This window comes from Scardinius erythrophthalmus, assembly GCF_964197995.2.
Source record: "Scardinius erythrophthalmus genome assembly, chromosome: 6".
In the NCBI taxonomy this organism is placed as follows: Eukaryota; Metazoa; Chordata; class Actinopteri; order Cypriniformes; family Leuciscidae; genus Scardinius; species Scardinius erythrophthalmus.
Genome location: NC_138226.1, coordinates 50611500 through 50634555, shown reverse-complemented (window position 1 = coordinate 50634555; position 23056 = coordinate 50611500). Strand labels below are relative to the sequence as shown.

The following is a 23056-nucleotide window of genomic DNA, read 5'->3' as shown; positions in this document are numbered from 1 at the left end:
TGATGTTCAAAAAATAAAAAAAACTATATAATACAAATGAGCAAATGATAAAGCTTGGGTTGCTGAATATTAGATCCCTTTCTTCAAAAGCACTCATTGTTAATGATATGATTACAGACTATAACCTAGATGTGCTGTGTTTGACAGAAACCTGGCTAAAACCAAACGATTATATTACTTTAAATGAGTCCACCCCGCAAGATTACGGTTATAAACATGAACCTCGTCTGAAAGGCAAAGGAGGAGGTGTTGCTATAATTTATAGTAATATATTCAGTATTACTGAGAAGTCTAGTTTCAAATATAATTATTTTGAAGTGTTGGTGCTTTAAGCTATTATTGTTAGTGTAAGTGATAAATCCCGATTGACACCGTGAAATTGATCCACAAATCGCAATGCATCGATTTATTGCCCCAGCCCTACAATTAAACATTTTATACATTTTAAAATCTTGCCAATTACTTACAAAGCACTAAATGGTTTAGCTCCGCAGTACTTGAGCGAGCTCTTAACACATTATAGCCCTTCATGTTTGTTGCAGTCTCAAAAATCTGGTCAGTTGATAATACCTAAAATATTCAACTCTACTGCGGGCGGTAAATCCTTTTCCTATTTAATGTTCAAACTCCTGGCATTGTTCGGGAAGCGGACACACTCGGTTTAAATTTAGACCAAAAACACATCTCTTTAACCTGTCATAAACATAACACACTATCACATTACTATCATTCAAATCCATTAAAGGATTATTAGGCGCCATGAAATAGGTCAACCTGAGCTGGGAAAATCCCATAACACCAGGTGTACTCGTTACATTGTAAGAAGAATGGCATCATTAGTCTGATCACAGACACGACCACAGACATCATTAGCCTGTTAGACATGACCACAACGCATGATGTAGTCAGCCGGATCCGAGCCATATCCAGATCAGATGGAGGACCTGTGCCTAGACATGACCAAAACGCATGATGTAGTCAGCCGGATCCGGGCCGTATCCAGATCAGATGGAGGACCTGTGCCTAGACATGACCAAAACGCATGATGTAGTCAGCCGGATCCGGGCCGTATCCAGATCAGATGGAGGACCTGCGCCTAGACATGACCACAATGCATGATGTAGTCAGCCGGATCCGGGCCGTATCCAGATCAGATGGAGGACCTGCGCCTAGACACGACCACAACGCATGATGTAGTCAGCTGGATCCGGGCCGTATCCAGATCAGATGGAGGACCTGCGCCTAGACACGACCACAACGCATGATGTAGTCAGCCGGATCCGAGCCGTATCCAGATCAGATGGAGGACCTGCGCCTAGACACGACCACAACGCATGATGTAGTCAGCCGGATCCGAGCCGTATCCAGATCAGATGGAGGACCTGCGCCTAGACACGACCACAACGCATGATGTAGTCAGCCGGATCCGAGCCGTATCCAGATCAGATGGAGGACCTGCGCCTAGACACAACCACAACTCATGATGTAGTCAGCCGTATCAGGGCCGTATACAGATGAAATGGAGGACCTGCGCCTAGACACGCCCACAACGCATGATGTAGTCAGCCGGATCCAGGCCGTATCCAGATCAGATGGAGGACCTGCGCCTAGACACGACCACAATGCAGCCCTGAATTGTCAGTGAAGACCATGATCTCTAGACGAGCCCTAGAGACAGATCCCTTGTGAAGACATGACAACCATCAGCACAGACGAGTCCTGCACAGAACAGACTCTATGGCCAGCTTCAACTCCTCCTTATGCCAGTGTGATTCATCACAATATTCAATCAGAAGGAACTGGATGATATATGCTGATGATACCAATACACAACCTGACTTGATGCAGCCATATCATAATAACACAGTGTTTGTCGTTGGCCAGAGGAGAACTAAGCGACTGAGTCTGGTTTCTCTCAAGGGTTTTCCTCCATTCTGTCACTGATGGAGTTTGTGTTCGTCACTGTCGCCTCTGGCTTCATTAGTTGGAGACACTAACTGAGCTGATGATGACATCACTGTTTTCTCCAGAACTGCTTTATAGATGAATTGAACGTTTCATATTTGATTTATTTGGTTTGTTATTAAACCAAACAAAATCAACATTGAACTGACCTTAACAATGACACTATTTTCTTTTTAGAGCTGCTTTACAGCAGAATTGAACTCTGTTTGCATCAATGAATAATTTTTTTCCCATTTATCGGTTTAAAGCTGCTTTGAAACAATCTGTATTGTAAGATTTTTTTACCTTACTCTTTGTTAGTTTTCTTTCAGCTAAAAGTTAACATTCTGGAGGGGAATGATTATATATAAACGCAATCAGAGCATAAATGTATAATAAAAGAGAAGCAAATATACCAGCCTGCAGAGTTGTGCAGTTGGATAAAGTCCATGTCCAACGGTACTGTAGGCTGGAGAGAACGCTGATTAAAAAAGAGAAAACAAGCACCGAGCCATTTCCCCCGACAAACAGTTTAAGGCGAGTTGCCTTTATTTAACAGAAAAAGCTTAATACGGCAACTAACTTCTCCGTCTTGATGACATTGCAATTTATGACAGGATATGAACTACATGCAATTCCTCTGACTTTGTTCCCATTGGCAGTCGCTCTCAAAAGTTGCTGCTCATTTCATCTGCATAAATCAGGCAGCAATTGGCCTCGTTGTGTAACGACTCTGTCAGAGCATGTGCACAACACATGCATTTAGTGCTTCACATATCCCAATGTGCATTGCGTCATGTATACCTGGACAGTGTAGCTCAACTATGCAAAAACCACTGCATCTTGACTATTGCTTCATGCAAACATACTGACAGATATTTACTAACAAAATAGTACTTGGCCTTCTAAAAACAGAAATATTGTAACGATAGAGTAATGAGTGAATAGCATTGTAAGCGTGATTAACGTACCAACAGATGTGGGCATCTCGCCCCACTGGAGCACCACGTCTTTAGTGATGCGGCCGTAGGTGTTGACATACACACCCTCGTCTTCATAACACACCAGCAGCTCAATGCCATCCGTGTTCGGCAGGATGATGATGGCGTGCGACTGGATACTCATCTGAATCTACAACAAAACAAAGAGAGAGGAAGATGAAGGCTGGGAAACGCTGCTGGAAAAATCGAATGCTTTGCACTATCAATACATACGTGAGTTGGCAGATAAATGTCATAGACAGCTCCTGAGTCGACATCCACGGCATGAAACCCAGAGCAGGACCCATAGATGACCTTTAACCTTTGGCCTTCTTCAACTGTCAGGTCAACTAGCAGTGGCTTGTGCACCAGATCACCAAACGACTACCACAGAAAGAGGAAAATGTCATCATGGTTTTATTGTGAGATTCGTCGTCTTTTTAAATTTTACAATAAATATCAGCATACGTAATAAATATTACATATTTATTTAGAACATGGCCCATTTACACTAAGGATGATAACTATAACTATATAATAACTATTAGCGTCCACACTAACGCACAATATCGCTTATTATAAGCGCACTGCGATTAAATGATCAAGCTCTTTAAAGCAGGATGGGTTCTGACTGGCTGTCAATGTTTTTATCGTTCATCAGATGGGAAAAAAAATAACTTCCAGAGTGATTCCAACAACATCGTTCCTCTGTGCAGTTATCATTATAGTATAACTTTATACACCTCGCCGCTAAGAGACGAGCAAACCGTTTACAACAGCACATCCTGCTCAACTCGTTCTCATGGACATATTAGGTTCGTCACCTTGAAAGCCATGAATTTGTGGTATGGTTTGGGAGCCCACGCATACACCTCTACTGAATTCTTCAGGGCCAGAACCAAGAACTTTATCCTCTCGTACTTCACTACAGACCAAACAAACAACAGACGTTAGTGCAACACTGTGCAGCGATGGAAGGGATAACCAGACCAAGACTTCATTAAAGTACCTCTTTAAGGTGTTTTCTGCAGAGTAGATATAACAAACCAGGACTTTGTTTTAGGGAATCTTTTGGATAGGAACACATACCGACTTTGTAGTGCACACAGCCCTCCAGGTCTCCTACGGTGGTCCAGCCCTGCTTCTTCTCCACCTCAGGGTCATTGTGGAGGATCTTGTTCCTCAGCCACGAAAGATAGTACACACGCAGTTTATTCTTCTTCCCTAGGATTGGAAGCTGGAATCAACATGTGCGCTTTGTGTCTGTGCCCATGACTTATAATAATAATTCATTACATTTCTATAGCGCTTTTCTAGGTACTCAGAGCGCTTTACATGTGGAAGAGGGGAATCTCCTCAACCACCACTTACTGAACTCAGTCACATTATTTAACAGATTTAACTCCGTTTATAATACAGACTTAAAATAAAATATTTTATTAAGAATGTATATATATATATACATGTTCTAGTAATTATGTATGATAAATTTTGACATTTTCTCTGTATTTTCCCATAAGACTGAAGAGAGAATCAAAGAATACTGTCAGGAAATCGTAATTTTGCACTGATCTTCAACCAGGGTTTAAATAAACTACAGCTTTAGGGTTATAGGATTTCATGGCTGAGCTGAAACCTTTTCAAACATAATGGAAAAAAGACCAAACCTTTCCAAAGTATTAGCCGTATAACAAATTACTTCGATACACCTTTTACATTTATAAAGAATTTGCAGCCAGTCTAAATAACTAAGCAACTTCAACGTAAAGTACAGGACTTCCTGTGTGTCATGCAACATTTCAACATGTCTAAACATGATAAAGTACAGCATGTGTCACTACAATTTTAAAACTAGGTTTGCACAGTTTTGTCATGTCTGAGACTTTACCACAAAGACAGACACAAATAGAAGAAAATAGGGGAACTACATTGTTTGTGAAGGTATGCAAGAGAACCGAATCACAAGAGAGGATATTATGTAACACTGAAAGCACGAACACACGGAAACATCCTCCTACAGTACATACAGATCAATACCCAGAGATCCTGTACAAGGCTTCGGTACCTGATATTGTCACTAGTACATTAAGTCCCTCCAAAACATCCATTTGTTGAAAGCGTCTACGACTAATAAGCGGGTAGACTTTCCCTTGACCGCTGCGATCCAGAAGCATGAGTCCGCTCTCTGTCCCGACTAACAGATTAACACCTGAGGGAGAGAGAGAAACAGAGGAAAAACTGCTTTAACTCACTCTCTTAAACACTTATCTAACATCACTCCAGTGAACTCTAGTGTCGAGTCAGACTGAACTGTTCAAAGCCGGTTCCTCTTCTGTGACCATTTTCTGATACCAAATATTCATGGAAAGGAAAGTTGCTTCAGAGGCAGAACAGGTTATTTTGATGAACGATTAAACGTTGGTTTTCTTTGGGAGAAACATGCACTGATCAGTCATACACAAGAAGACCAGGAGTGTTTATTAATAAAGTTAACGGGGGCGATTTCATATTGACTTCCATGCAATAACAGATAGAGCTTTTGTGCGTCTGTGTGCATACTCACATTGGCGCCCTTTGTTTAGTCCCAAGACGTTAAACCTTGGCGAAAAGTGCATGCAATAATCGTGCCGTGTGCACACGCCTTTAGGCTTCAATTCAATTACTAGGACGTAATCAGTGTACAACTATCCAAATAATGTCTGGCATGTGTAAGAAATACATGCATCAATGTGCACTGGCATATCGAGACCACAGACCCTTTGATTGAGCTTGTTGGACTGGTGTTGAAGTGGTGTGTTGGACTGGTGTGTTGGACTGGTGTTGGATTGGTGTGTTGGACTGGTGTGTTGGACTGGTGTTGGATTGGTGTTGGATTGGTGTTGGACTGGTGTTGAAGTGGTGTATTGGACTGGTGTTGGACTGGTGTGTTGGACTGGTGTTGAAGTGGTGTTGGACTGGTGTTGAAGTGGTGTGTTGAAGTGGTGTGTTGGACTGGTGTTGGACTGGTGTTGGACTGGAGTTGGACTGGAGTTGGACTGGAGTTGGACTGGAGTTGGACTGGTGTTGAAGTGGTGTGTTGAACTGGTGTTGGATTGGTGTGTTGGACTGGTGTTGGACTGGTGTTGAAGTGGTGTTGAAGTGGTGTTGGATTGGTGTTGGACTGGTGTTGGACTGGTGTTGGACTGGTGTTGGACTGGTGTTGGACTGGTGTGTTGGACTGGTGTGTTGGACTGGTGTGTTGGACTGGTGTGTTGGACTGGTGTTGGATTGGTGTGTTGGACTGGTGTGTTGGACTGGTGTTGGATTGGTGTTGGATTGGTGTTGGACTGGTGTTGAAGTGGTGTATTGGACTGGTGTTGGACTGGTGTGTTGGACTGGTGTGTTGGACTGGTGTTGAAGTGGTGTTGGACTGGTGTTGAAGTGGTGTGTTGAAGTGGTGTGTTGGACTGGTGTTGGACTGGTGTTGGACTGGAGTTGGACTGGAGTTGGACTGGTGTTGAAGTGGTGTGTTGAACTGGTGTTGGATTGGTGTGTTGGACTGGTGTTGGACTGGTGTTGAAGTGGTGTTGGACTGGTGTTGGACTGGTGTTGGACTGGTGTTGGACTGGTGTTGGACTGGTGTTGGACTGGTGTGTTGGACTGGTGTGTTGGACTGGTGTGTTGGACTGGTGTTGAAGTGGTGTTGGAATGGTGTTGAAGTGGTGTTGGACTGGTGTTGAAGTGGTGTGTTGGACTGGTGTTGGATTGGTGTGTTGGACTGGTGTTGGACTGGTGTTGGATTGGTGTGTTGGACTGGTGTTGAAGTGGTGTTGGACTGGTGTTGGACTGGTGTTGAAGTGGTGTTGAAGTGGTGTTGGACTGGTGTTGAAGTGGTGTGTTGGACTGGTGTGTTGGACTGGTGTTGGATTGGTGTGTTGGACTGGTGTTGGACTGGTGTTGAAGCGGTGTGTTGGACTGGTGTTGAAGTGGTGTTGGACTGGTGTTGAAGTGGTGTGTTGGACTGGTGTTGGACTGGTGTTAAACTGGTGTGTTGAACTGGTGTTGGACTGGTGTTGAAGTGGTGTTGGTCTGGTGTTGAAGTGGTGTGTTGGACTGGTGTTGGATTGGTGTGTTGGACTGGTGTTGAAGTGGTGTATTGGACTGGTGTTGGACTGGTGTGTTGGACTGGTGTGTTGGACTGGTGTGTTGGACTGGTGTTGAAGCGGTGTGTTGGACTGGTGTTGAACTGGTGTTGGACTGGTGTTGGGGTGGTGTTGGGTGGTGTTGGAGTGGTGTTGAAGTGGTGTGTTGGACTGGGGTTGGGGTGGTGTTGGATTGGTGTGTTGGACTGGTGTTGGACTGGTGTTGGACTGGTGTTGGACTGGTGTTGGACTGGTGTGTTGGACTGGTGTGTTGGACAAGTGTTGGGGTGCTGTTGGGGTATTTAGGACACACAATGTAATTAATAAAGTAATGTACATAAGTGCAAAGTGTGAGACCAGCATTTCTCTGGTAAAGAGACTGAAGCCAAGTTTCGCTGTGATTTTAGTCTTGTGTTTCTGTAGCACTGGATTCGTAGCAGCCGCGAGTCGAGAGAAGTTTCACTTCACAGCTTAAAGGCCTGTACACACCGGGACGACTCTCGCGCGGTTATCGCCAGTTTTTTTCGACGCGTCTTTGTGTTAATACACAAGAGATTTTCACTGGTGATGCGCCGAGTGAACGTGCAAATTCACTCCCTGAAAGTAGATGGCGCTTACTGTAAAACATAAATACTCTGGTACACAAGGTGGCGCTGGGCAACTTTACACTTCTGACACCCGCTTGTCACACATAAGAAGAGAGACAGTATTTAAGTGCTTGCCAAAACCGTTCACACACTTTTTGCTAACAGATTTTTGTAGTCGCTGTGGCGTTCTTTGTGTTCAGACACTGAAGAGACCAGTATTCATCTTGCTTCGTTGCATCTTCTTCTTCGTCTACTTACTTTCCTCTTAGTCGTCGTCTTCTATCAATGTGTTCTGGGCAAAACCGTTCTGTGCTTGAGCGCACCAGGTACTGTAACTTCAGCAGCTCCAGGCACGTGAACAAAAGCGCTAATCTCATTGGTTGGCCAAACCAAACCAAACTAACCCGAGGCGTTTAAAAAAAAAAAACTTACGCCTGGCGTTTTGTGCGTCTGTGTGCATACTCACATTGGCGCCCTTTGTTTAGTCCCAAGACGTTAAACGTTGGCGAAAAGTGCATGCAATAATAGTGCCGTGTGCACACGCCTTTAGGCTTCAATTCAATTACTAGGACGTAATCAGTGTACAACTATCCAAATAATGTCTGGCATGTGTAAGAAATACATGCATCAATGTGCACTGGCATATCGAGACCACAGACCCTTTGATTGAGCTTGTTGGACTGGTGTTGAAGTGGTGTGTTGGACTGGTGTGTTGGACTGGTGTTGGATTGGTGTGTTGGACTGGTGTGTTGGACTGGTGTTGGATTGGTGTTGGATTGGTGTTGGACTGGTGTTGAAGTGGTGTATTGGACTGGTGTTGGACTGGTGTGTTGGACTGGTGTGTTGAACTGGTGTTGAAGTGGTGTTGGACTGGTGTTGAAGTGGTGTGTTGGACTGGTGTTGGACTGGTGTTGGACTGGTGTTGAAGTGGTGTGTTGAAGTGGTGTGTTGGACTGGTGTTGGACTGGTGTTGGATTGGTGTGTTGGACTGGTGTGTTGGACTGGTGTTGGATTGGTGTTGGACTGGTGTTGAAGTGGTGTTTTGGACTGGTGTTGGACTGGTGTGTTGGACTGGTGTGTTGGACTGGTGTGTTGGACTGGTGTTGAAGTGGTGTTGGACTGGTGTTGAAGTGGTGTGTTGGACTGGTGTTGGACTGGTGTTGAAGTGGTGTTGGACTGGTGTTGAAGTGGTGTGTTGAACTGGTGTGTTGGACTGGTGTTGGATTGGTGTGTTGGACTGGTGTTGGACTGGTGTTGAAGTGGTGTTGAAGTGGTGTTGGACTAGTGTTGGATTGGTGTGTTGGACTGGTGTTGGATTGGTGTTGGACTGGTGTTGGACTGGTGTTGAAGTGGTGTATTGGACTGGTGTTGGACTGGTGTGTTGGACTGGTGTGTTGGACTGGTGTTGAAGTGGTGTTGGACTGGTGTTGAAGTGGTGTGTTGGACTGGTGTTGGATTGGTGTGTTGGACTGGTGTTGGACTGGTGTTGAAGTGGTGTGTTGGACTGGTGTTGGACTGGTGTTGAAGTGGTGTTGAAGTGGTGTTGGACTGGTGTTGAAGTGGTGTGTTGGACTGGTGTTGGACTGGTGTGTTGGACTGGTGTGTTGGACTGGTGTGTTGGACTGGTGTTGAAGTGGTGTTGAAGTGGTGTTGAAGTGGTGTTGAAGTGGTGTTGGACTGGTGTTGAAGTGGTGTGTTGGACTGGTGTTGGACTGGTGTTTGACTGGTGTGTTGGACTGGTGTTGGACTGGTGTTGAAGTGGTGTTGGACTGATGTTGAAGTGGTGTGTTGGACTGGTGTTGGATTGGTGTTTTGGACTGGTGTTGAAGTGGTGTATTGGACTGGTGTTGGACTGGTGTGTTGGACTGGTGTGTTGAAGCGGTGTGTTGGACTGGTGTTGAAGCGGTGTGTTGGACTGGTGTTGAAGCAGTGTGTTGGACTGGTGTTGAAGTGGTGTTGAAGTGGTGTTGGACTGGTGTTGGATTGGTGTGTTGGACTGGTGTTGGACTGGTGTTGGACTGGTGTTGAAGTGGTGTATTGGACTGGTGTTGGACTGGTGTGTTAGACTGGTGTGTTGGACTGGTGTGTTGGACTGGTGTGTTGGACTGGTGTTGAAGTGGTGTTGGACTGGTGTTGAAGTGGTGTTGAAGTGGTGTGTTGGACTGGTGTTAAAGTGGTGTTGGACTGGTGTTGAAGTGGTGTGTTGGACTGGTGTTGGATTGGTGTGTTGGACTGGTGTTGGACTGGTGTTGAAGTGGTGTTGAAGTGGTGTTGAAGTGGTGTTGAAGTGGTGTTGGACTGGTGTTGAAGTGGTATTGGACTGGTGTGTTGGACTGGTGTGTTGGACTGGTGTGTTGGACTGGTGTGTTGGACTGGTGTTGAAGTGGTGTTGGACTGGTGTTGAAGTGGTGTTGGACTGGTGTTGAAGTGGTGTGTTGGACTGGTGTTGGACTGGTGTGTTGGACTGGTGTGTTGGACTGTTGTTGAAGTGGTGTTGAAGTGGTGTTGAAGTGGTGTGTTGGACTGGTGTTGAAGTGGTGTGTTGAAGTGGTGTGTTGGACTGGTGTTGGACTGGTGTGTTGGACTGGTGTGTTGGACTGGTGTTGGACTGGTGTTGAAGTGGTGTTGGACTGGTGTTGAAGTGGTGTGTTGGACTGGTGTTGGATTGGTGTGTTGGACTGGTGCTGAAGTGGTGTATTGGACTGGTGTTGGACTGGTGTGTTGGACTGGTGTGTTGAAGCGGTGTGTTGGACTGGTGTTGAAGCGGTGTGTTGGACTGGTGTTGAAGCGGTGTGTTGGACTGGTGTTGAACTGGTGTTGGACTGGTGTTGGGGTGGTGTTGGGGTGGTGTTGGAGTGGTGTTGAAGTGGTGTGTTGGACTGGGGTTGGGGTGGTGTTGGATTGGTGTGTTGGACTGGTGTTGGACTGGTGTTGGACTGGTGTTGGACTGGTGTTGGACTGGTGTTGGACTGGTGTTGGACTGGTGTGTTGGACTGGTGTGTTGGACTGGTGTTGGGGTGGTGTTGGGGTGGTGTTGGACTGGTGTTGGAGTGGTGTTTGACTGGTGTGTTGGAGTGGTGTTGGACTGGTGTGTTGGAGTGGTGTTGGACTGGTGTGTTGGACTGGTGTGTTGGACTTGTGTGTCGGGTGGTGTTGGACTAGTGTTGGTCTGGTGTTGGACTGGTGTGTTGGAGCGGTGTTGGACTGGTGTTGGACTGGTGTTGTACTGGTGTTGGACTGGTGTTGGATTGGAGTCGGGGTGGTGTTGGACTGGTGTTGGAGTGATGTTGGACTGGTGTTGGAGTGATGTTGGACTGGTGTTGGACTGGTGTGTTGGACTGGTGTTGAAGCGGTGTGTTGGACTAGTGTTGAACTGGTGTTGGACTGTTGTTGGACTGGTGTTGGACTGGTGTTGGACTGGTGTTGGACTGGTGTTGGACTGGTGTGTTGGACTGGTGCTGGGGTGGTGTTGGACTGGTGTTGGACTGGTGTGTTGGAGCGGTGTTGGACTGGTGTTGGACTGGTGTTGTACTGGTGTTGGACTGGTGTTGGATTGGAGTCGGGGTGGTGTTGGACTGGTGTTGGACTGGTGTTGGAGTGATGTTGGACTGGTGTTGGAGTGATGTTGGACTGGTGTTGGACTGGTGTGTTGGACTGGTGTTGAAGCGGTGTGTTGGACTAGTGTTGAACTGGTGTTGGACTGTTGTTGGACTGGTGTTGGACTGGTGTTGGACTGGTGTTGGACTGGTGTTGGACTGGTGTGTTGGACTGGTGCTGGGGTGGTGTTGGACTGGTGTTGGACTGGTGTGTTGGAGTGGTGTTGGACTGGTGTGTTGGACTGGTGTGTTGGAGTGATGTTGGACTGGTGTCGGGGTGGTGTTGGACTAGTGTTGATCTGGTGTTGGACTGGTGTGTTGGAGCGGTGTTGGACTGGTGTTGGAGTGATGTTGGACTGGTGTTGGACTGGTGTTGGACTGGTGTTGGACTGGTGTTGGACTGGTGTTGGACTGGTGTTGGACTGGTGTTGAAGCGGTGTGTTGGACTGGTGTTGAAGTGGTGTGTTGGACTGGTGTTGAACTGGTGTTGGACTGGTGTTGGACTGTTGTTGGACTGTTGTTGGACTGTTGTTGGACTGTTGTTGGAGTCGTGTTGGACTGGTGTGTTGGACTGGTGTGTTGGACTAATAATGGACTGGTGTCGGGGTGGTGTTGGACTAGTGTTGGTCTGGTGTTGGACTGGTGTGTTGGAGTGGTGTTGGACTGGTGTTGGACTGGTGTTGGACTGGTGTTGGACTGGTGTTGGACTGGTGTTGGACTCTTCAGAGCGGGACTCACCCCACAGAGCAGCGCACAAGATCTCAGAGTTGAACCTCTTCTTGTATTTGCGTATCTCTGGTGTGTCGTTCTGTGGCCGAGTGTTGACAGGATTGACGTTGACCACCGAACCCTTACGGGACGCGTCCTGACGCAGAGCCTCCTGCAGTCGAGCATCATTACTGTAACCTGAGGAACATCACGATGTTTGGGTAAATCAACTCACATTTACCTGGGTAGCACTTTCACACACACAGCTTCACAGAAAACCATGATCTTAATGTTTATATCATCTAAACATCTTCATGACTCAATCGTATTTATCAGATTAGAGCTGGATGATAATATTGCTTTACGTGAGTGTACTGTATGTATATGGATAAATACATATTCCTCACAGGAAAAACAAAACACAGCAACATTTATTTGACATTATTTTCATGACAATTAGGTAATATTTACCCCCAAATTCTGATTACTGTAATGCACTTCATTTTTTCACTCATATTTCCCATTATTGATTTTTTTTAAGTCAATAAATTAAATACAGTACAACAATACTAGTCTGGTGTATAAATAATTTGAACAGAAAAAAAAAAAAGGTCAACAAAATTGAGAATGGGGGTTTTAAAATTTGCGTTCTGGTAATGAGAATTTAAGGGGAAATGTGTTGAATCGTCCCAAAATCATTTCTTCATTTGTCCAAAAAGAGAGGCTCAATTGCTGTAAGCATTTTTTCTTTTAATATATATATATATATATATATATATATATATATATATATTTATTTATTTTTTTCAGATTCACTTTTTAATGAAAATTTGTAGCACTTTCCAAGATCTGTGAGAAAGGTCGAACGATTGACACTGATTATTAAAATGTCATATTAAATATCTATATCTGAGGCATAATGTTGATTACCACACAAATAATTTATCACAAATAAAAACAAATAAAAACTCATCCCTAGTGTTCTCCCAGAGCAGCAGAAGCGCCCCGTTGGCTCTCACACACACTCACCAGCGTTATTGAGCGCGCTGCCGGTGGACGGAGACACCTGGAGGAGGCGCGGGTCGATGAAGGGAGTGAACGAGGAGGAAGACTTGTGCTTCGGCACAGTGGGAGTCTATGAGAGGACCGGCAGCAAACAATCAGAAAACGCCGGAAATTACAGTACACTTCAGTAAATGTAGGAAAGTTTGAAAAAAACTCAACAAGAACTAAACACACAAATGATAAAATATGAATGACTTGATGGTGGTTGGTGAAAAATAAAATACGAATGGACTGGATGGAAACAATGATCATTGCAATTCTTAGAATAAGAAAGGAACAACAAGGGAGGAAATAGATGCAAGCAAGCTGAAGGAGAAACACCTCTGACAAAAGCATTTCTCTTTTCTTGGTTTCTGGGGGTTACGTGACGTCTGATTTCCTGCTGCAATCATTCTCACGCATAACAGCGAAGAGGAGTTTCTACTCATTGGACAAGCGCACATAGCTCAAATTTTGTGACATCGTTTTAGCAGAAAAAAATTACTTGTTCAGCCTGTACAGATAAGTTCAGTTTGCAAGAAATGGTGTCTTAAGGGCTTGACGACACGTAAACCACTGTCTTCCACTGGATTCGAAAGATCGGGAAATAGACGTCGGCTGACAGTGGACTTTGCGTCCAATTGGGCGAGAGATTTATGAAGAAAACTCATAAAAATATTATAAATAATATGAAGAAAACTTCATACTTTATACTTCATACTTCAACTTCAAATAGTGCTGAACTTTATAAGAAAATCACCAATAATGATTTAACCATGACAATGTTTTGTAATTAACCCTCAGAGGTCGGAGATCACGCCGGCGTGATCTGCTTGCTTTTTTCCTTATGAGTTGAATTGAGACCCCAAATACTCTTTTGACTTTGATTTTACAAAACAAGTTTCATACATCAATCGATTCTGTTAAATGTGTATTATTTATGTGTATACTCACAATAAAAACAAAGTGTTGTGCTTTTTGCCAAATAAAGAAAAATAAACACGAAGCGAGTTCTGCCTTCTCTCTGCCAGTGTAGTCCATTCTGAAACGCGTCCGAAAATGAACAATAACTCAGCGAATACTCAGTCAAACATGCATACAGTCACACAGGCATGAAGCTTGAATTCTCTTCTTTTTAATGAAGTAATTTATATAAAAAACAAATATTCTCATCTTGTGAAATCTGTATTAAAAGAGAGCGATTCCAGTCGAGCTAATTACAGCTGATTCAGATGTAATGTGACTCCGCCCACGGAGAGCGCGCGCTATTCAAACGCAAATGTCTGAGGTAGGGCTGGGCGATTTTGCCTAAAAAAAAAATCTTCGATTTTTAAAGAAAAATTCGAGTTTCGATTCGATTTTCGATTTTTTTTTTCAATAAACTTAAAAAATGACTGCAGACATCAGATATTGTGTGAAAAGTGCAACTTTATTGCTATGACTGTCCTCAAGAGTTAAAATGCGTAGAATCCCAAAACAAAAAGTAAATGAGGCTCTGTCATTTAACAATTTCAAGCTTTAACCACTGATCTATATAGAATGACATTATATAGATCAGTGGCTTTAACCCAGGTTTAAGCAAAAGTGCAATAACTTCACAGTAGCTTAAATTTTCTGTTCAAGAAATCAGATAATTACAAATTTTGTAACATATAACATTACAATTAAAAAAATAAACTCTTCTCAGTATAGTGTGAACTGTGAATATAAAAAATGAAACATGCATGTGGCAGACATAGCCTGCTCAAAGAGTGAACAAATGTAAACTTTTATCTATAACAACAAAACACCTCGCTTTTCGACAGAATAAATTGGCAGCATGTCTGTGGCAATATAAAACGTGATCGCCTCTGTAATCGCTTTCCATCGCGCTCCGTTCTTATAAGGCACACAGTTTGTAAAGCTCTCAGGAAGTGTAATTTGCTTTTAGCAGGTGTGTTAGAGGAGCCGTTTTCGCTACGGAGCCGGCTGCACTTCTCCCATTCTTCGCGATATTTATTCCTCAGGTGCCATGTTGTTTTGATTGTGTTACGCGCTTCTTTTAGTATCTATGGTTACGCGGGGCGGGGGCCGGCTGGCTCATATCGCGCTATGGTAACGCACAAGGACGAAACGCGGAAAAGTCCGAAAAAACTATTGTGGCAAAAAAACTCGAGTTTGCAAAATAAAAATCGTTTTACACTACAAAATCGATAAATCGATTAAATCGATTTTTTGCCCAGCCCTAGTCTGAGGCAATCCGCGCAATCCTGTGAACGCCCCCATATCAGCTCGAGAAAACCAAAACACAAGTTTATTCAGATCATTACTTGTTTACACCGTCTCGCAGCGCTGTGAGGAATAATAATAATGGAAAATGTCCCTCAGAAGTGCGGGTATATCGAGGAGCGAGCTGAGGAATACTAGTACGTTTTTTTCCTTCTCACGTGAATTTCTTCACGTGGGTTTCTGTTTATGAATGAATGAACGGCAGAGATGCGCGCTGTTTACCACAGCTGGCAAAGACATTTTAAATTTAAATCGCGTGTGTGAATGAATGATGATGTTTCAGCAAGCTGTATTGCTATACTGAGATGAGTAAAAATCGACTGAAATATGTTGAAATAAAATGTAGGCTATTTGTATAAGCAACGTATTAAACTGCAAATTAACAATATGCCCTAATATTTCATGAAAACAACGTTACAGTCAGGCGAAATATGAAAGTAATGAATACATAGATAAAATGTAGGCCTATAATCATTTTTTTTTTACAAAGAAAGAGTACACTTGAAATATTGTTGAAATTGTAATATTGTTGTAATTGTAACCTTTTTAATAAAATGGCAAAACATATTTACAAGATAGATGTAAGCAAAATCTTAAATAGTCAATATAAGTCTTCTTCTAAATATATCTTTTGTTCTTGCATTGTGGCTCAGTCAGTGTCACACCTGAATGAATGGCTAATTATGCAGAGTCATTATACAGAGTGGGTGGGACATTGTTGTAAACCACTCCTCGTTCACGCCCCCTCGCATATTGGCTTTCCAAGCAAAACCTGTTTTACATCAATTTAAATCAATGTATGGTTTTATGTGAATGAGATGTCTCATCGATCACAGGTTAAGTATGGCGTACCACAAGGCTCAGTATTAGGACCGCTGCTGTTCACTCTGTACATGCTACCATTAGGAGATATCATTAGGAAACATGGAATTAGCTTTCACTGTTATGCTGACGATACTCAGCTCTATATTTCTTCAAAACCTAACGAAACTTATCAATTCACAAAATTAACGGAATGCATAGCGGATATAAAAAATTGGATGACTTGTAATTTCCTACTTCTAAATTCTGAAAAAACAGAGTTTCTAATTATTGGACAAAAAACTTCCTCACGTAATAATCTAGAATACTGTCTAACACTTGATGGCTGCTCTGTTAAGTCTTCGTCGTCGGTTAGGAACCTGGGTGTGCTCTTTGATACCAATCTTTCATTTGAAAGTCACGTGTCTAGTATCTGTAAAACTGCATTTTTCCATCTTAAAAATATATCTAAATTACGTCATATGCTCTCATTGACAAATGCGGAACAATTAGTTCATGCGTTCATGACCTCAAGGCTAGATTATTGTAATGCTCTACTGGGTGGTTGCCCTGCACGCTTAATAAACAAACTACAGCTGGTCCAAAACGCAGCAGCTCGAGTTCTTACCAGAACCAGGAAGTATGACCATATTAGCCCAGTTCTGTCAAAACTGCACTGGCTCCCTATTAAACATCGCATAAATTTTAAAATATTGCTGATTACTTACAAAGCACTGAATGGTTTAGCTCCGCAGTACTTGAGCGAGCTCTTAACGCATTATAGTCCGTCACGTCTGTTACGATCTCAAAATTCCGGCCAGTTGATTATACCTAGAATATCAAAATCCACTGCTGGCGGTAGATCCTTTTCCTATTTAGCACCAAAACTCTGGAACAGTCTTCCTACCATTGTCCGGGAAGCAGACACACTCTGTCAGTTCAAAGCCAGATTAAAGACACATCTCTTTGACCTAGCTTTCACATAATACATTATAGACTTCTATAATTTAATGTTATGCTGCATAGATTAGGTCAGCCGGAACCGGGAACACTTCCCAAAAATCCTGATGTACTCGTTACATCATGAGAAGAATGGCATCTACGCTAATTTTAGTGTCTGTGTTTATCCCAAGGTTTTCCCGCAGCCTGCCGGATCCAGGCCGTATCCAGATCTGACGAAGGACCTTCGCCTGGACCGATGACAACGCAGTGCTGAAGTGCCAACTAGTCTCTCCCTATGGAGGATCCCACTACCACTCTACAGATAAGGCGTTGTCGGGAAAATTCGTCTTGCGGTCCTACCCCAAAGCAACAAATAAAATAAAATTCCTTATCAAAATTTATAAGGAAAGACAAGTATTTTGTTTAGGCTTGGCTTGTAGGGAATTCCAAACCTGCGTATATTCTAACGCACATAACTATAGAACCCATTCTAAATGCGCATGTGACTGCCATCAGCGTTTCTCGCAGGTTCGCGTTTAAAGTCTGTGTAGAGAGAATGGTGTCGTCTTAGCGGCCCCTAATTTAATAACAAATGATCATTGCGACGGAACCAAATCAATTAAAACTAACTTTAGATGGAAATAACTTAACTCTGCTGTAAAGCCGAAACAATCTCTGTTACCTTAAATTATACGCTTATCTCTGTAAAGCTGCTTTGAGACAATCTACATTGTTAAAAGCGCTATATAAATGAAGATGACTTGACTTGACTTGATAAAGCAAGACTATTTTCACATAATTTTGAAGAAAAAACACTAGGCGAGGACATCCATTATTCAAAAGTCTTATTGACACATATTTACTATGTGTTTTGTGGCCTTATTTCAGAAATTTTAGTTTTTAGTTTTTTCAATAACCATGCATAAACATTATTCTCTCAAAAATGAAAACATGTACATACACGTGGCTCACATATTATGGTAGCCCTGTTTGTGCTTTATAGAGTGAATTTACACCTTTGCCATTAATATGTTTATAAGCAACTGAAAAAAGCACAAATGTCAGGGCATGTCAGAACATCTCAAGGGCCCCAAAAACATCTCAGACCCCAGAGGGTTAAAAACATTAATAAAATTAGCTATGCTTCATCACCACAGACCCATAAAAGTACTGATTTTATCCATTTTATTTTATTGTCATATATGTTATATATATAAATGTACAAAAAGGGAGAAAAAAAAGGAGAAAAATAAAATCTATCAAGGTCTTGGTAATATACACTATATTGCCAAAAGTTTTGGGACGTCTGCCTTTACATGCACATGAACTTATCCGTAGGGTTTAATATGGAGTTGCTCCACCCTTTACAGCAATAACAGCTTCAACTCTCCTGTGAAGACTTTCCACAAGGTTTAGGAGTGTGTTTATGGGAATTTTTTACCATTCTGCTAGAAATGCATTAGTGAGGTCAGGCTCTGATGTTGGAGGAGAATGTCTCTCAGTCTACGCTCTAATTCATCCCAAAGCTATTCTATGGGGTTGAGTTCAGGACTCTGTGCAGGAGTCCAGTTCCTCCACACCAAACTCCTCATCCATGTGTTTATGGTCTTGCTTTGTGCACTGATGCGTAGGTGGGAGCATGCAATTGTCCAAAATGTCTTGGTATGCAGAAGCATTATCCTTTCACTGGAACTAAGGGGCCAACCCCTAAAAACAACCCCACACCATAATCCCCCCTCCACCAAACTTTACACTGGGCACAATGCAGTCAGGCAAGACCGTCCTCCTGGCAACTCACGCTTCACTGCATCCCATGCTTTACTCCACTGCATCCCATGCTTTACTCCACTGCACCCCACGCTTTACTCCACTGCACCCCACGCTTTACTCCACTGCATCCCACGCTTTACTCCACTGCACCCCACGCTTTACTCCACTGCATCCCACGCTTTACTCCACTGCACCCCACGCTTTACTCCACTGCACCCCACGCTTTACTCCACTGCATCCCACGCTTTACTCCACTGCACCCCACTGCACCCCACGCTTCACTGCATCCCACGCTTTACTCCACTGCATCCCACGCTTCACTGCATCCCACGCTTTACTCCACTGCACCCCACGCTTTACTCCACTGCATCCCACGCTTTACTCCACTGCACCCCACGCTTTACACCACTGCACCCCACTGCACCCCACGCTTTACACCACTGCACCCCACGCTTTACTCCACTGCATCCCACGCTTTACTCCACTGCACCCCACGCTTTACACCACTGCACCCCACTGCACCCCACGCTTTACGCCACTGCATCCCACGCTTTACACCACTGCACCTCACGCTTTACTCCAATGCACCCCACGCTTTACTCCACTGCACCCCATGCTTTACACCACTGCATCTCACGCTTTACACCACTGCACCCCACGCTTTACTCCACTGCACCCCACGCTTTACACCACTGCATCTCACGCTTTACTCCACTGCACCCCACGCTTTACACCACTGCATCCCACGCTTTACTCCACTGCACCCCACGATTTACTCCACTGCACCCCACGCTTTACTCCACTGCATCCCACGCTTTACTCCACTGCACCCCACGCTTTACTCCACTGCACCCCACGCTTTACTGCACTGCATCCCACGCTTTACTCCTCTGCATCCCACGCTTTACTCCATCCCACGCTTTACTCCTCTGCATCCCACGCTTTACACCACTGCATCCCACGCTTTACTCCTCTGCATCCCACGCTTTACTCCATCCCACGCTTTACTCCTCTGCACCCCACGCTTTACTCCACTGCATCCCACGCTTTACGCCACTGCATCCCACGCTTTACACCACTGCACCCCACGCTTTACACCACTGCACCCCACGCTTTACTCCACTGCATCCCACGCTTTACTCCACTGCACCTCACGCTTTACTCCAATGCACCCCACGCTTTACTCCACTGCATCCCATGCTTTACACCACTGCATCTCACGCTTTACACCACTGCACCCCACGCTTTACTCCACTGCACCCCACGCTTTACACCACTGCATCTCACGCTTTACTCCACTGCACCCCACGCTTTACACCACTGCACCCCACGCTTTACTCCACTGCACCCTACGCTTTACACCACTGCACCCCACGCTTTACTCCACTGCACCCCACGCTTTACTCCACTGCACCCCACGCTTTACTCCACTGCATCCCACGCTTTACACCACTGCACCCCACGCTTTACTCCACTGCATCCCACGCTTTACACCACTGCATCTCACGCTTTACACCACTGCACCCCACTGCATGCCACGCTTTATACAACTGCACCTCACGCTTTACTCCACTGCATTCCATGTTTTACTCCACTGCACCCCACGCTTTACACCACTGCACCCACGCTTTACACCACTGCACCCCACTGCATGCCACGCTTTATACAACTGCACCTCACGCTTTACTCCACTGCACCCCACGCTTTACACCACTGCATCTCACGCTTTACACCACTGCACCCCACGCTTTACTCCACTGCACCCCACGCTTTACACCACTGCATCTCACGCTTTACTCCACTGCACCCCACGCTTTACACCACTGCACCCCACGCTTTACTCCACTGCACCCTACGCTTTACTCCACTGCACCCCACGCTTTACTCCACTGCACCCCACGCTTTACTCCACTGCACCCCACGCTTTACTCCACTGCATCCCACGCTTTACACCACTGCACCCCACGCTTTACTCCACTGCATCCCACGCTTTACACCACTGCATCTCACGCTTTACACCACTGCATCTCACGCTTTACACCACTGCACCCCACGCTTTGCATTGCACTTGGTGATGTAAGGCTTGAATGCAGCTGCTCGGCCATGGAAACCCATTCCATGAAGCTCTATGCACTGTTGGTGAGCTAATCTGAAGGCCACAGAAGTGTGGAGGTCTGTAGCTGTTGACTCTGCAGAAACTTAGTGACTTCTGCGCACTGTGAGCCTCAGCATGCGCTGACCCCGCTCTATGATTTTACATGGCCTTCCACTTCGTGGCTGAGTTGCTGTTGTTCCCAATTGCTTCCATTTTGTTATAATACGACTAACGGTTGACCGTGGAATATTTAGAAGTGAGGAAATTTCATGAATGAACTTATTGCACAGGTGGCACGATTGAGTTCACTGAGCTCCTGAGAGCAACCCATTCTTTCATAAATGTTTGTAGAAGCGTCTTCTTGCCTAGGGGGTTGATTTTATACAACTGTGGCCATGGAAGTGACTTGAACACCTGAATTCAGTGATTTGAAGGGGTGTCCCAATACTTTTGGCAATATAGTGTATGTGTGCAAGAACCTTTCGTGAAAGTTTTGCCATGCTTAAGTTTTGTATTGAAGTAAAATATATTTGAGATAAATATTTTAAATCTATCACTATTAAATTCGACTCGTTATATTGTGCTGACTTTTTAGATGTATGTATTTGACCTCCTACATTTCTGTACTGTAAAACACTGGACATCAACTTTTGAAACTAAAAATTATTGTATCTGTATGAAGCAAAAGTGACACTTTTTTACTCAAACCGGTGAATTAAAGTATAGTTCACCCAAAAATTTAAATTAGCCCATGATTTACTCACCCTTGAAGTCAACCTAGGTGGATATGACATTCTTCTTTCAGACAAATACAATCAGAGTTTTATTAAAAAATGTCCATTCTCCTCCAAGCTTTATAATGAGAGTCAATGGCTGGAGATAATTTGAAGCCCAAAAAAGTGCATCCATCCATTATAAAAGTAACCCATATGGCTCCAGGGGTTTAATAAAGGGCTTCTAATGCGAAGTAATGCATTTGTGTAAAGAAAATATCCATATTTAAAACTTTATAAACTATAATCACTAGCTTCCAACAGACGGCCGTATGCATTGATTTACGGTGGAAGAGTAACCCCTGAGAGCTAAACAAAACACTGGTTTCGAATTAGGAATTTTGAAATGTCGGAGGATTTCTATATAATAGAAGAGGAGCTTCAGTTTGTTGCACAGCCCTATTTGTTTAAACCGCGAGAGGCGTCTAAGCTTACGATACTCCTACATCTTGCGTCATACACTCATCACAGGTTACTCTTGTGGCGCAAGTCGACTTGCATAGTATGCGTACAGTCGTCTGGTGGAAGCTAGTTATTTTAGATTCTAAAGTTCTAAATATGGGTATTTTTCTTACACAAGCACATGGCTTCGCTTCAGAAGGCCTTTATTAACCCCCCGGAGCCGTGTGGAGTATTTTTATCATGGATGGATGCACTTTTTTGGGCTTCAAATTTTCTTTAGCCATTCACTCCCATTATAAAGCTTGGAAGAGCTAGGACATTTTTTGATAAAACTCTGATTGTATTTGTCTGAAAGAATAATGTCATATACACCAAGGATGACTTGAGGGTGAGTAAATCATGGGCTAATTTTTGGGTGAACTAACCCTTTAAAGACAAAAGGCGGGTTTTTCATCCTGGACTAAAATATGCAGTTCTCCAATCTCCACATTTAGAATTTCTGATCTTAAAAGGTCTTGACACTATGTAATGATAAATCATACTTCATACATGTTTTCAAGCGTCCACTGGCTGCGTATCATTCTGATCCTCATTGTGTTCATCTATTTCAAACAAGAATGACCAGGACAGCCCATTGGCACAGTTTGATCAAAATTATAAAAATAAAGATCTTATTATGGCATTGTTGGAGTCATGACATGAGGAATCACATTTGATCTTTTGATATGTCATTGTACCATGAACAATTACTGTAAGTTTCAGAGCTCAGAAATTCCTTCGCACTAGCATTTGTTGAAACCAAGCTACTTCCTCCACATTGAGCATCACACTAGATGTGTACACTGACTGACGCTAGCTCAATCACTGCGGTGAGCGATGAGGTGAAGGAGAGAGATACTCACGCTAACAGGCATCTAGAGCTTAATGCGATCGGTGAAGATCAGTCTGTGGAGGTGATAAACTGCACCTTTTCTACACCGGACGCGAGCATGTCAACAACGCTGTCTTCACTGGACACCAGCGAG

The 23056-nt window shown here is 44.0% G+C and overlaps 1 protein-coding gene across 3 annotated transcripts in view; it reads right to left on the bottom strand.

Moving 5' to 3' along the window:
- The window catches only part of LOC308692078 (mitogen-activated protein kinase kinase kinase kinase 4-like), a 114063-nt gene that overhangs the window by 6894 nt on the left and 84113 nt on the right, over positions 1-23056 (bottom strand). For 2 of the 3 annotated variants that reach the window (XM_081367785.1, XM_081367786.1), the window contains 7 exons: positions 12966-13071; positions 11967-12134; positions 4990-5133; positions 4014-4148; positions 3749-3849; positions 3159-3308; positions 2916-3075 (listed from right to left, as the gene is read on the bottom strand). In XM_081367785.1, the coding sequence (XP_081223911.1) occupies positions 2916-3075; positions 3159-3308; positions 3749-3849; positions 4014-4148; positions 4990-5133; positions 11967-12134; positions 12966-13071 (964 nt within the window). Of the gene's footprint in view, positions 1-2915; positions 3076-3158; positions 3309-3748; positions 3850-3933; positions 4149-4989; positions 5134-11966; positions 12135-12965; positions 13072-23056 lie in introns of all 3 variants that reach the window. The other variant, XR_014030297.1, reaches the window with a different exon arrangement.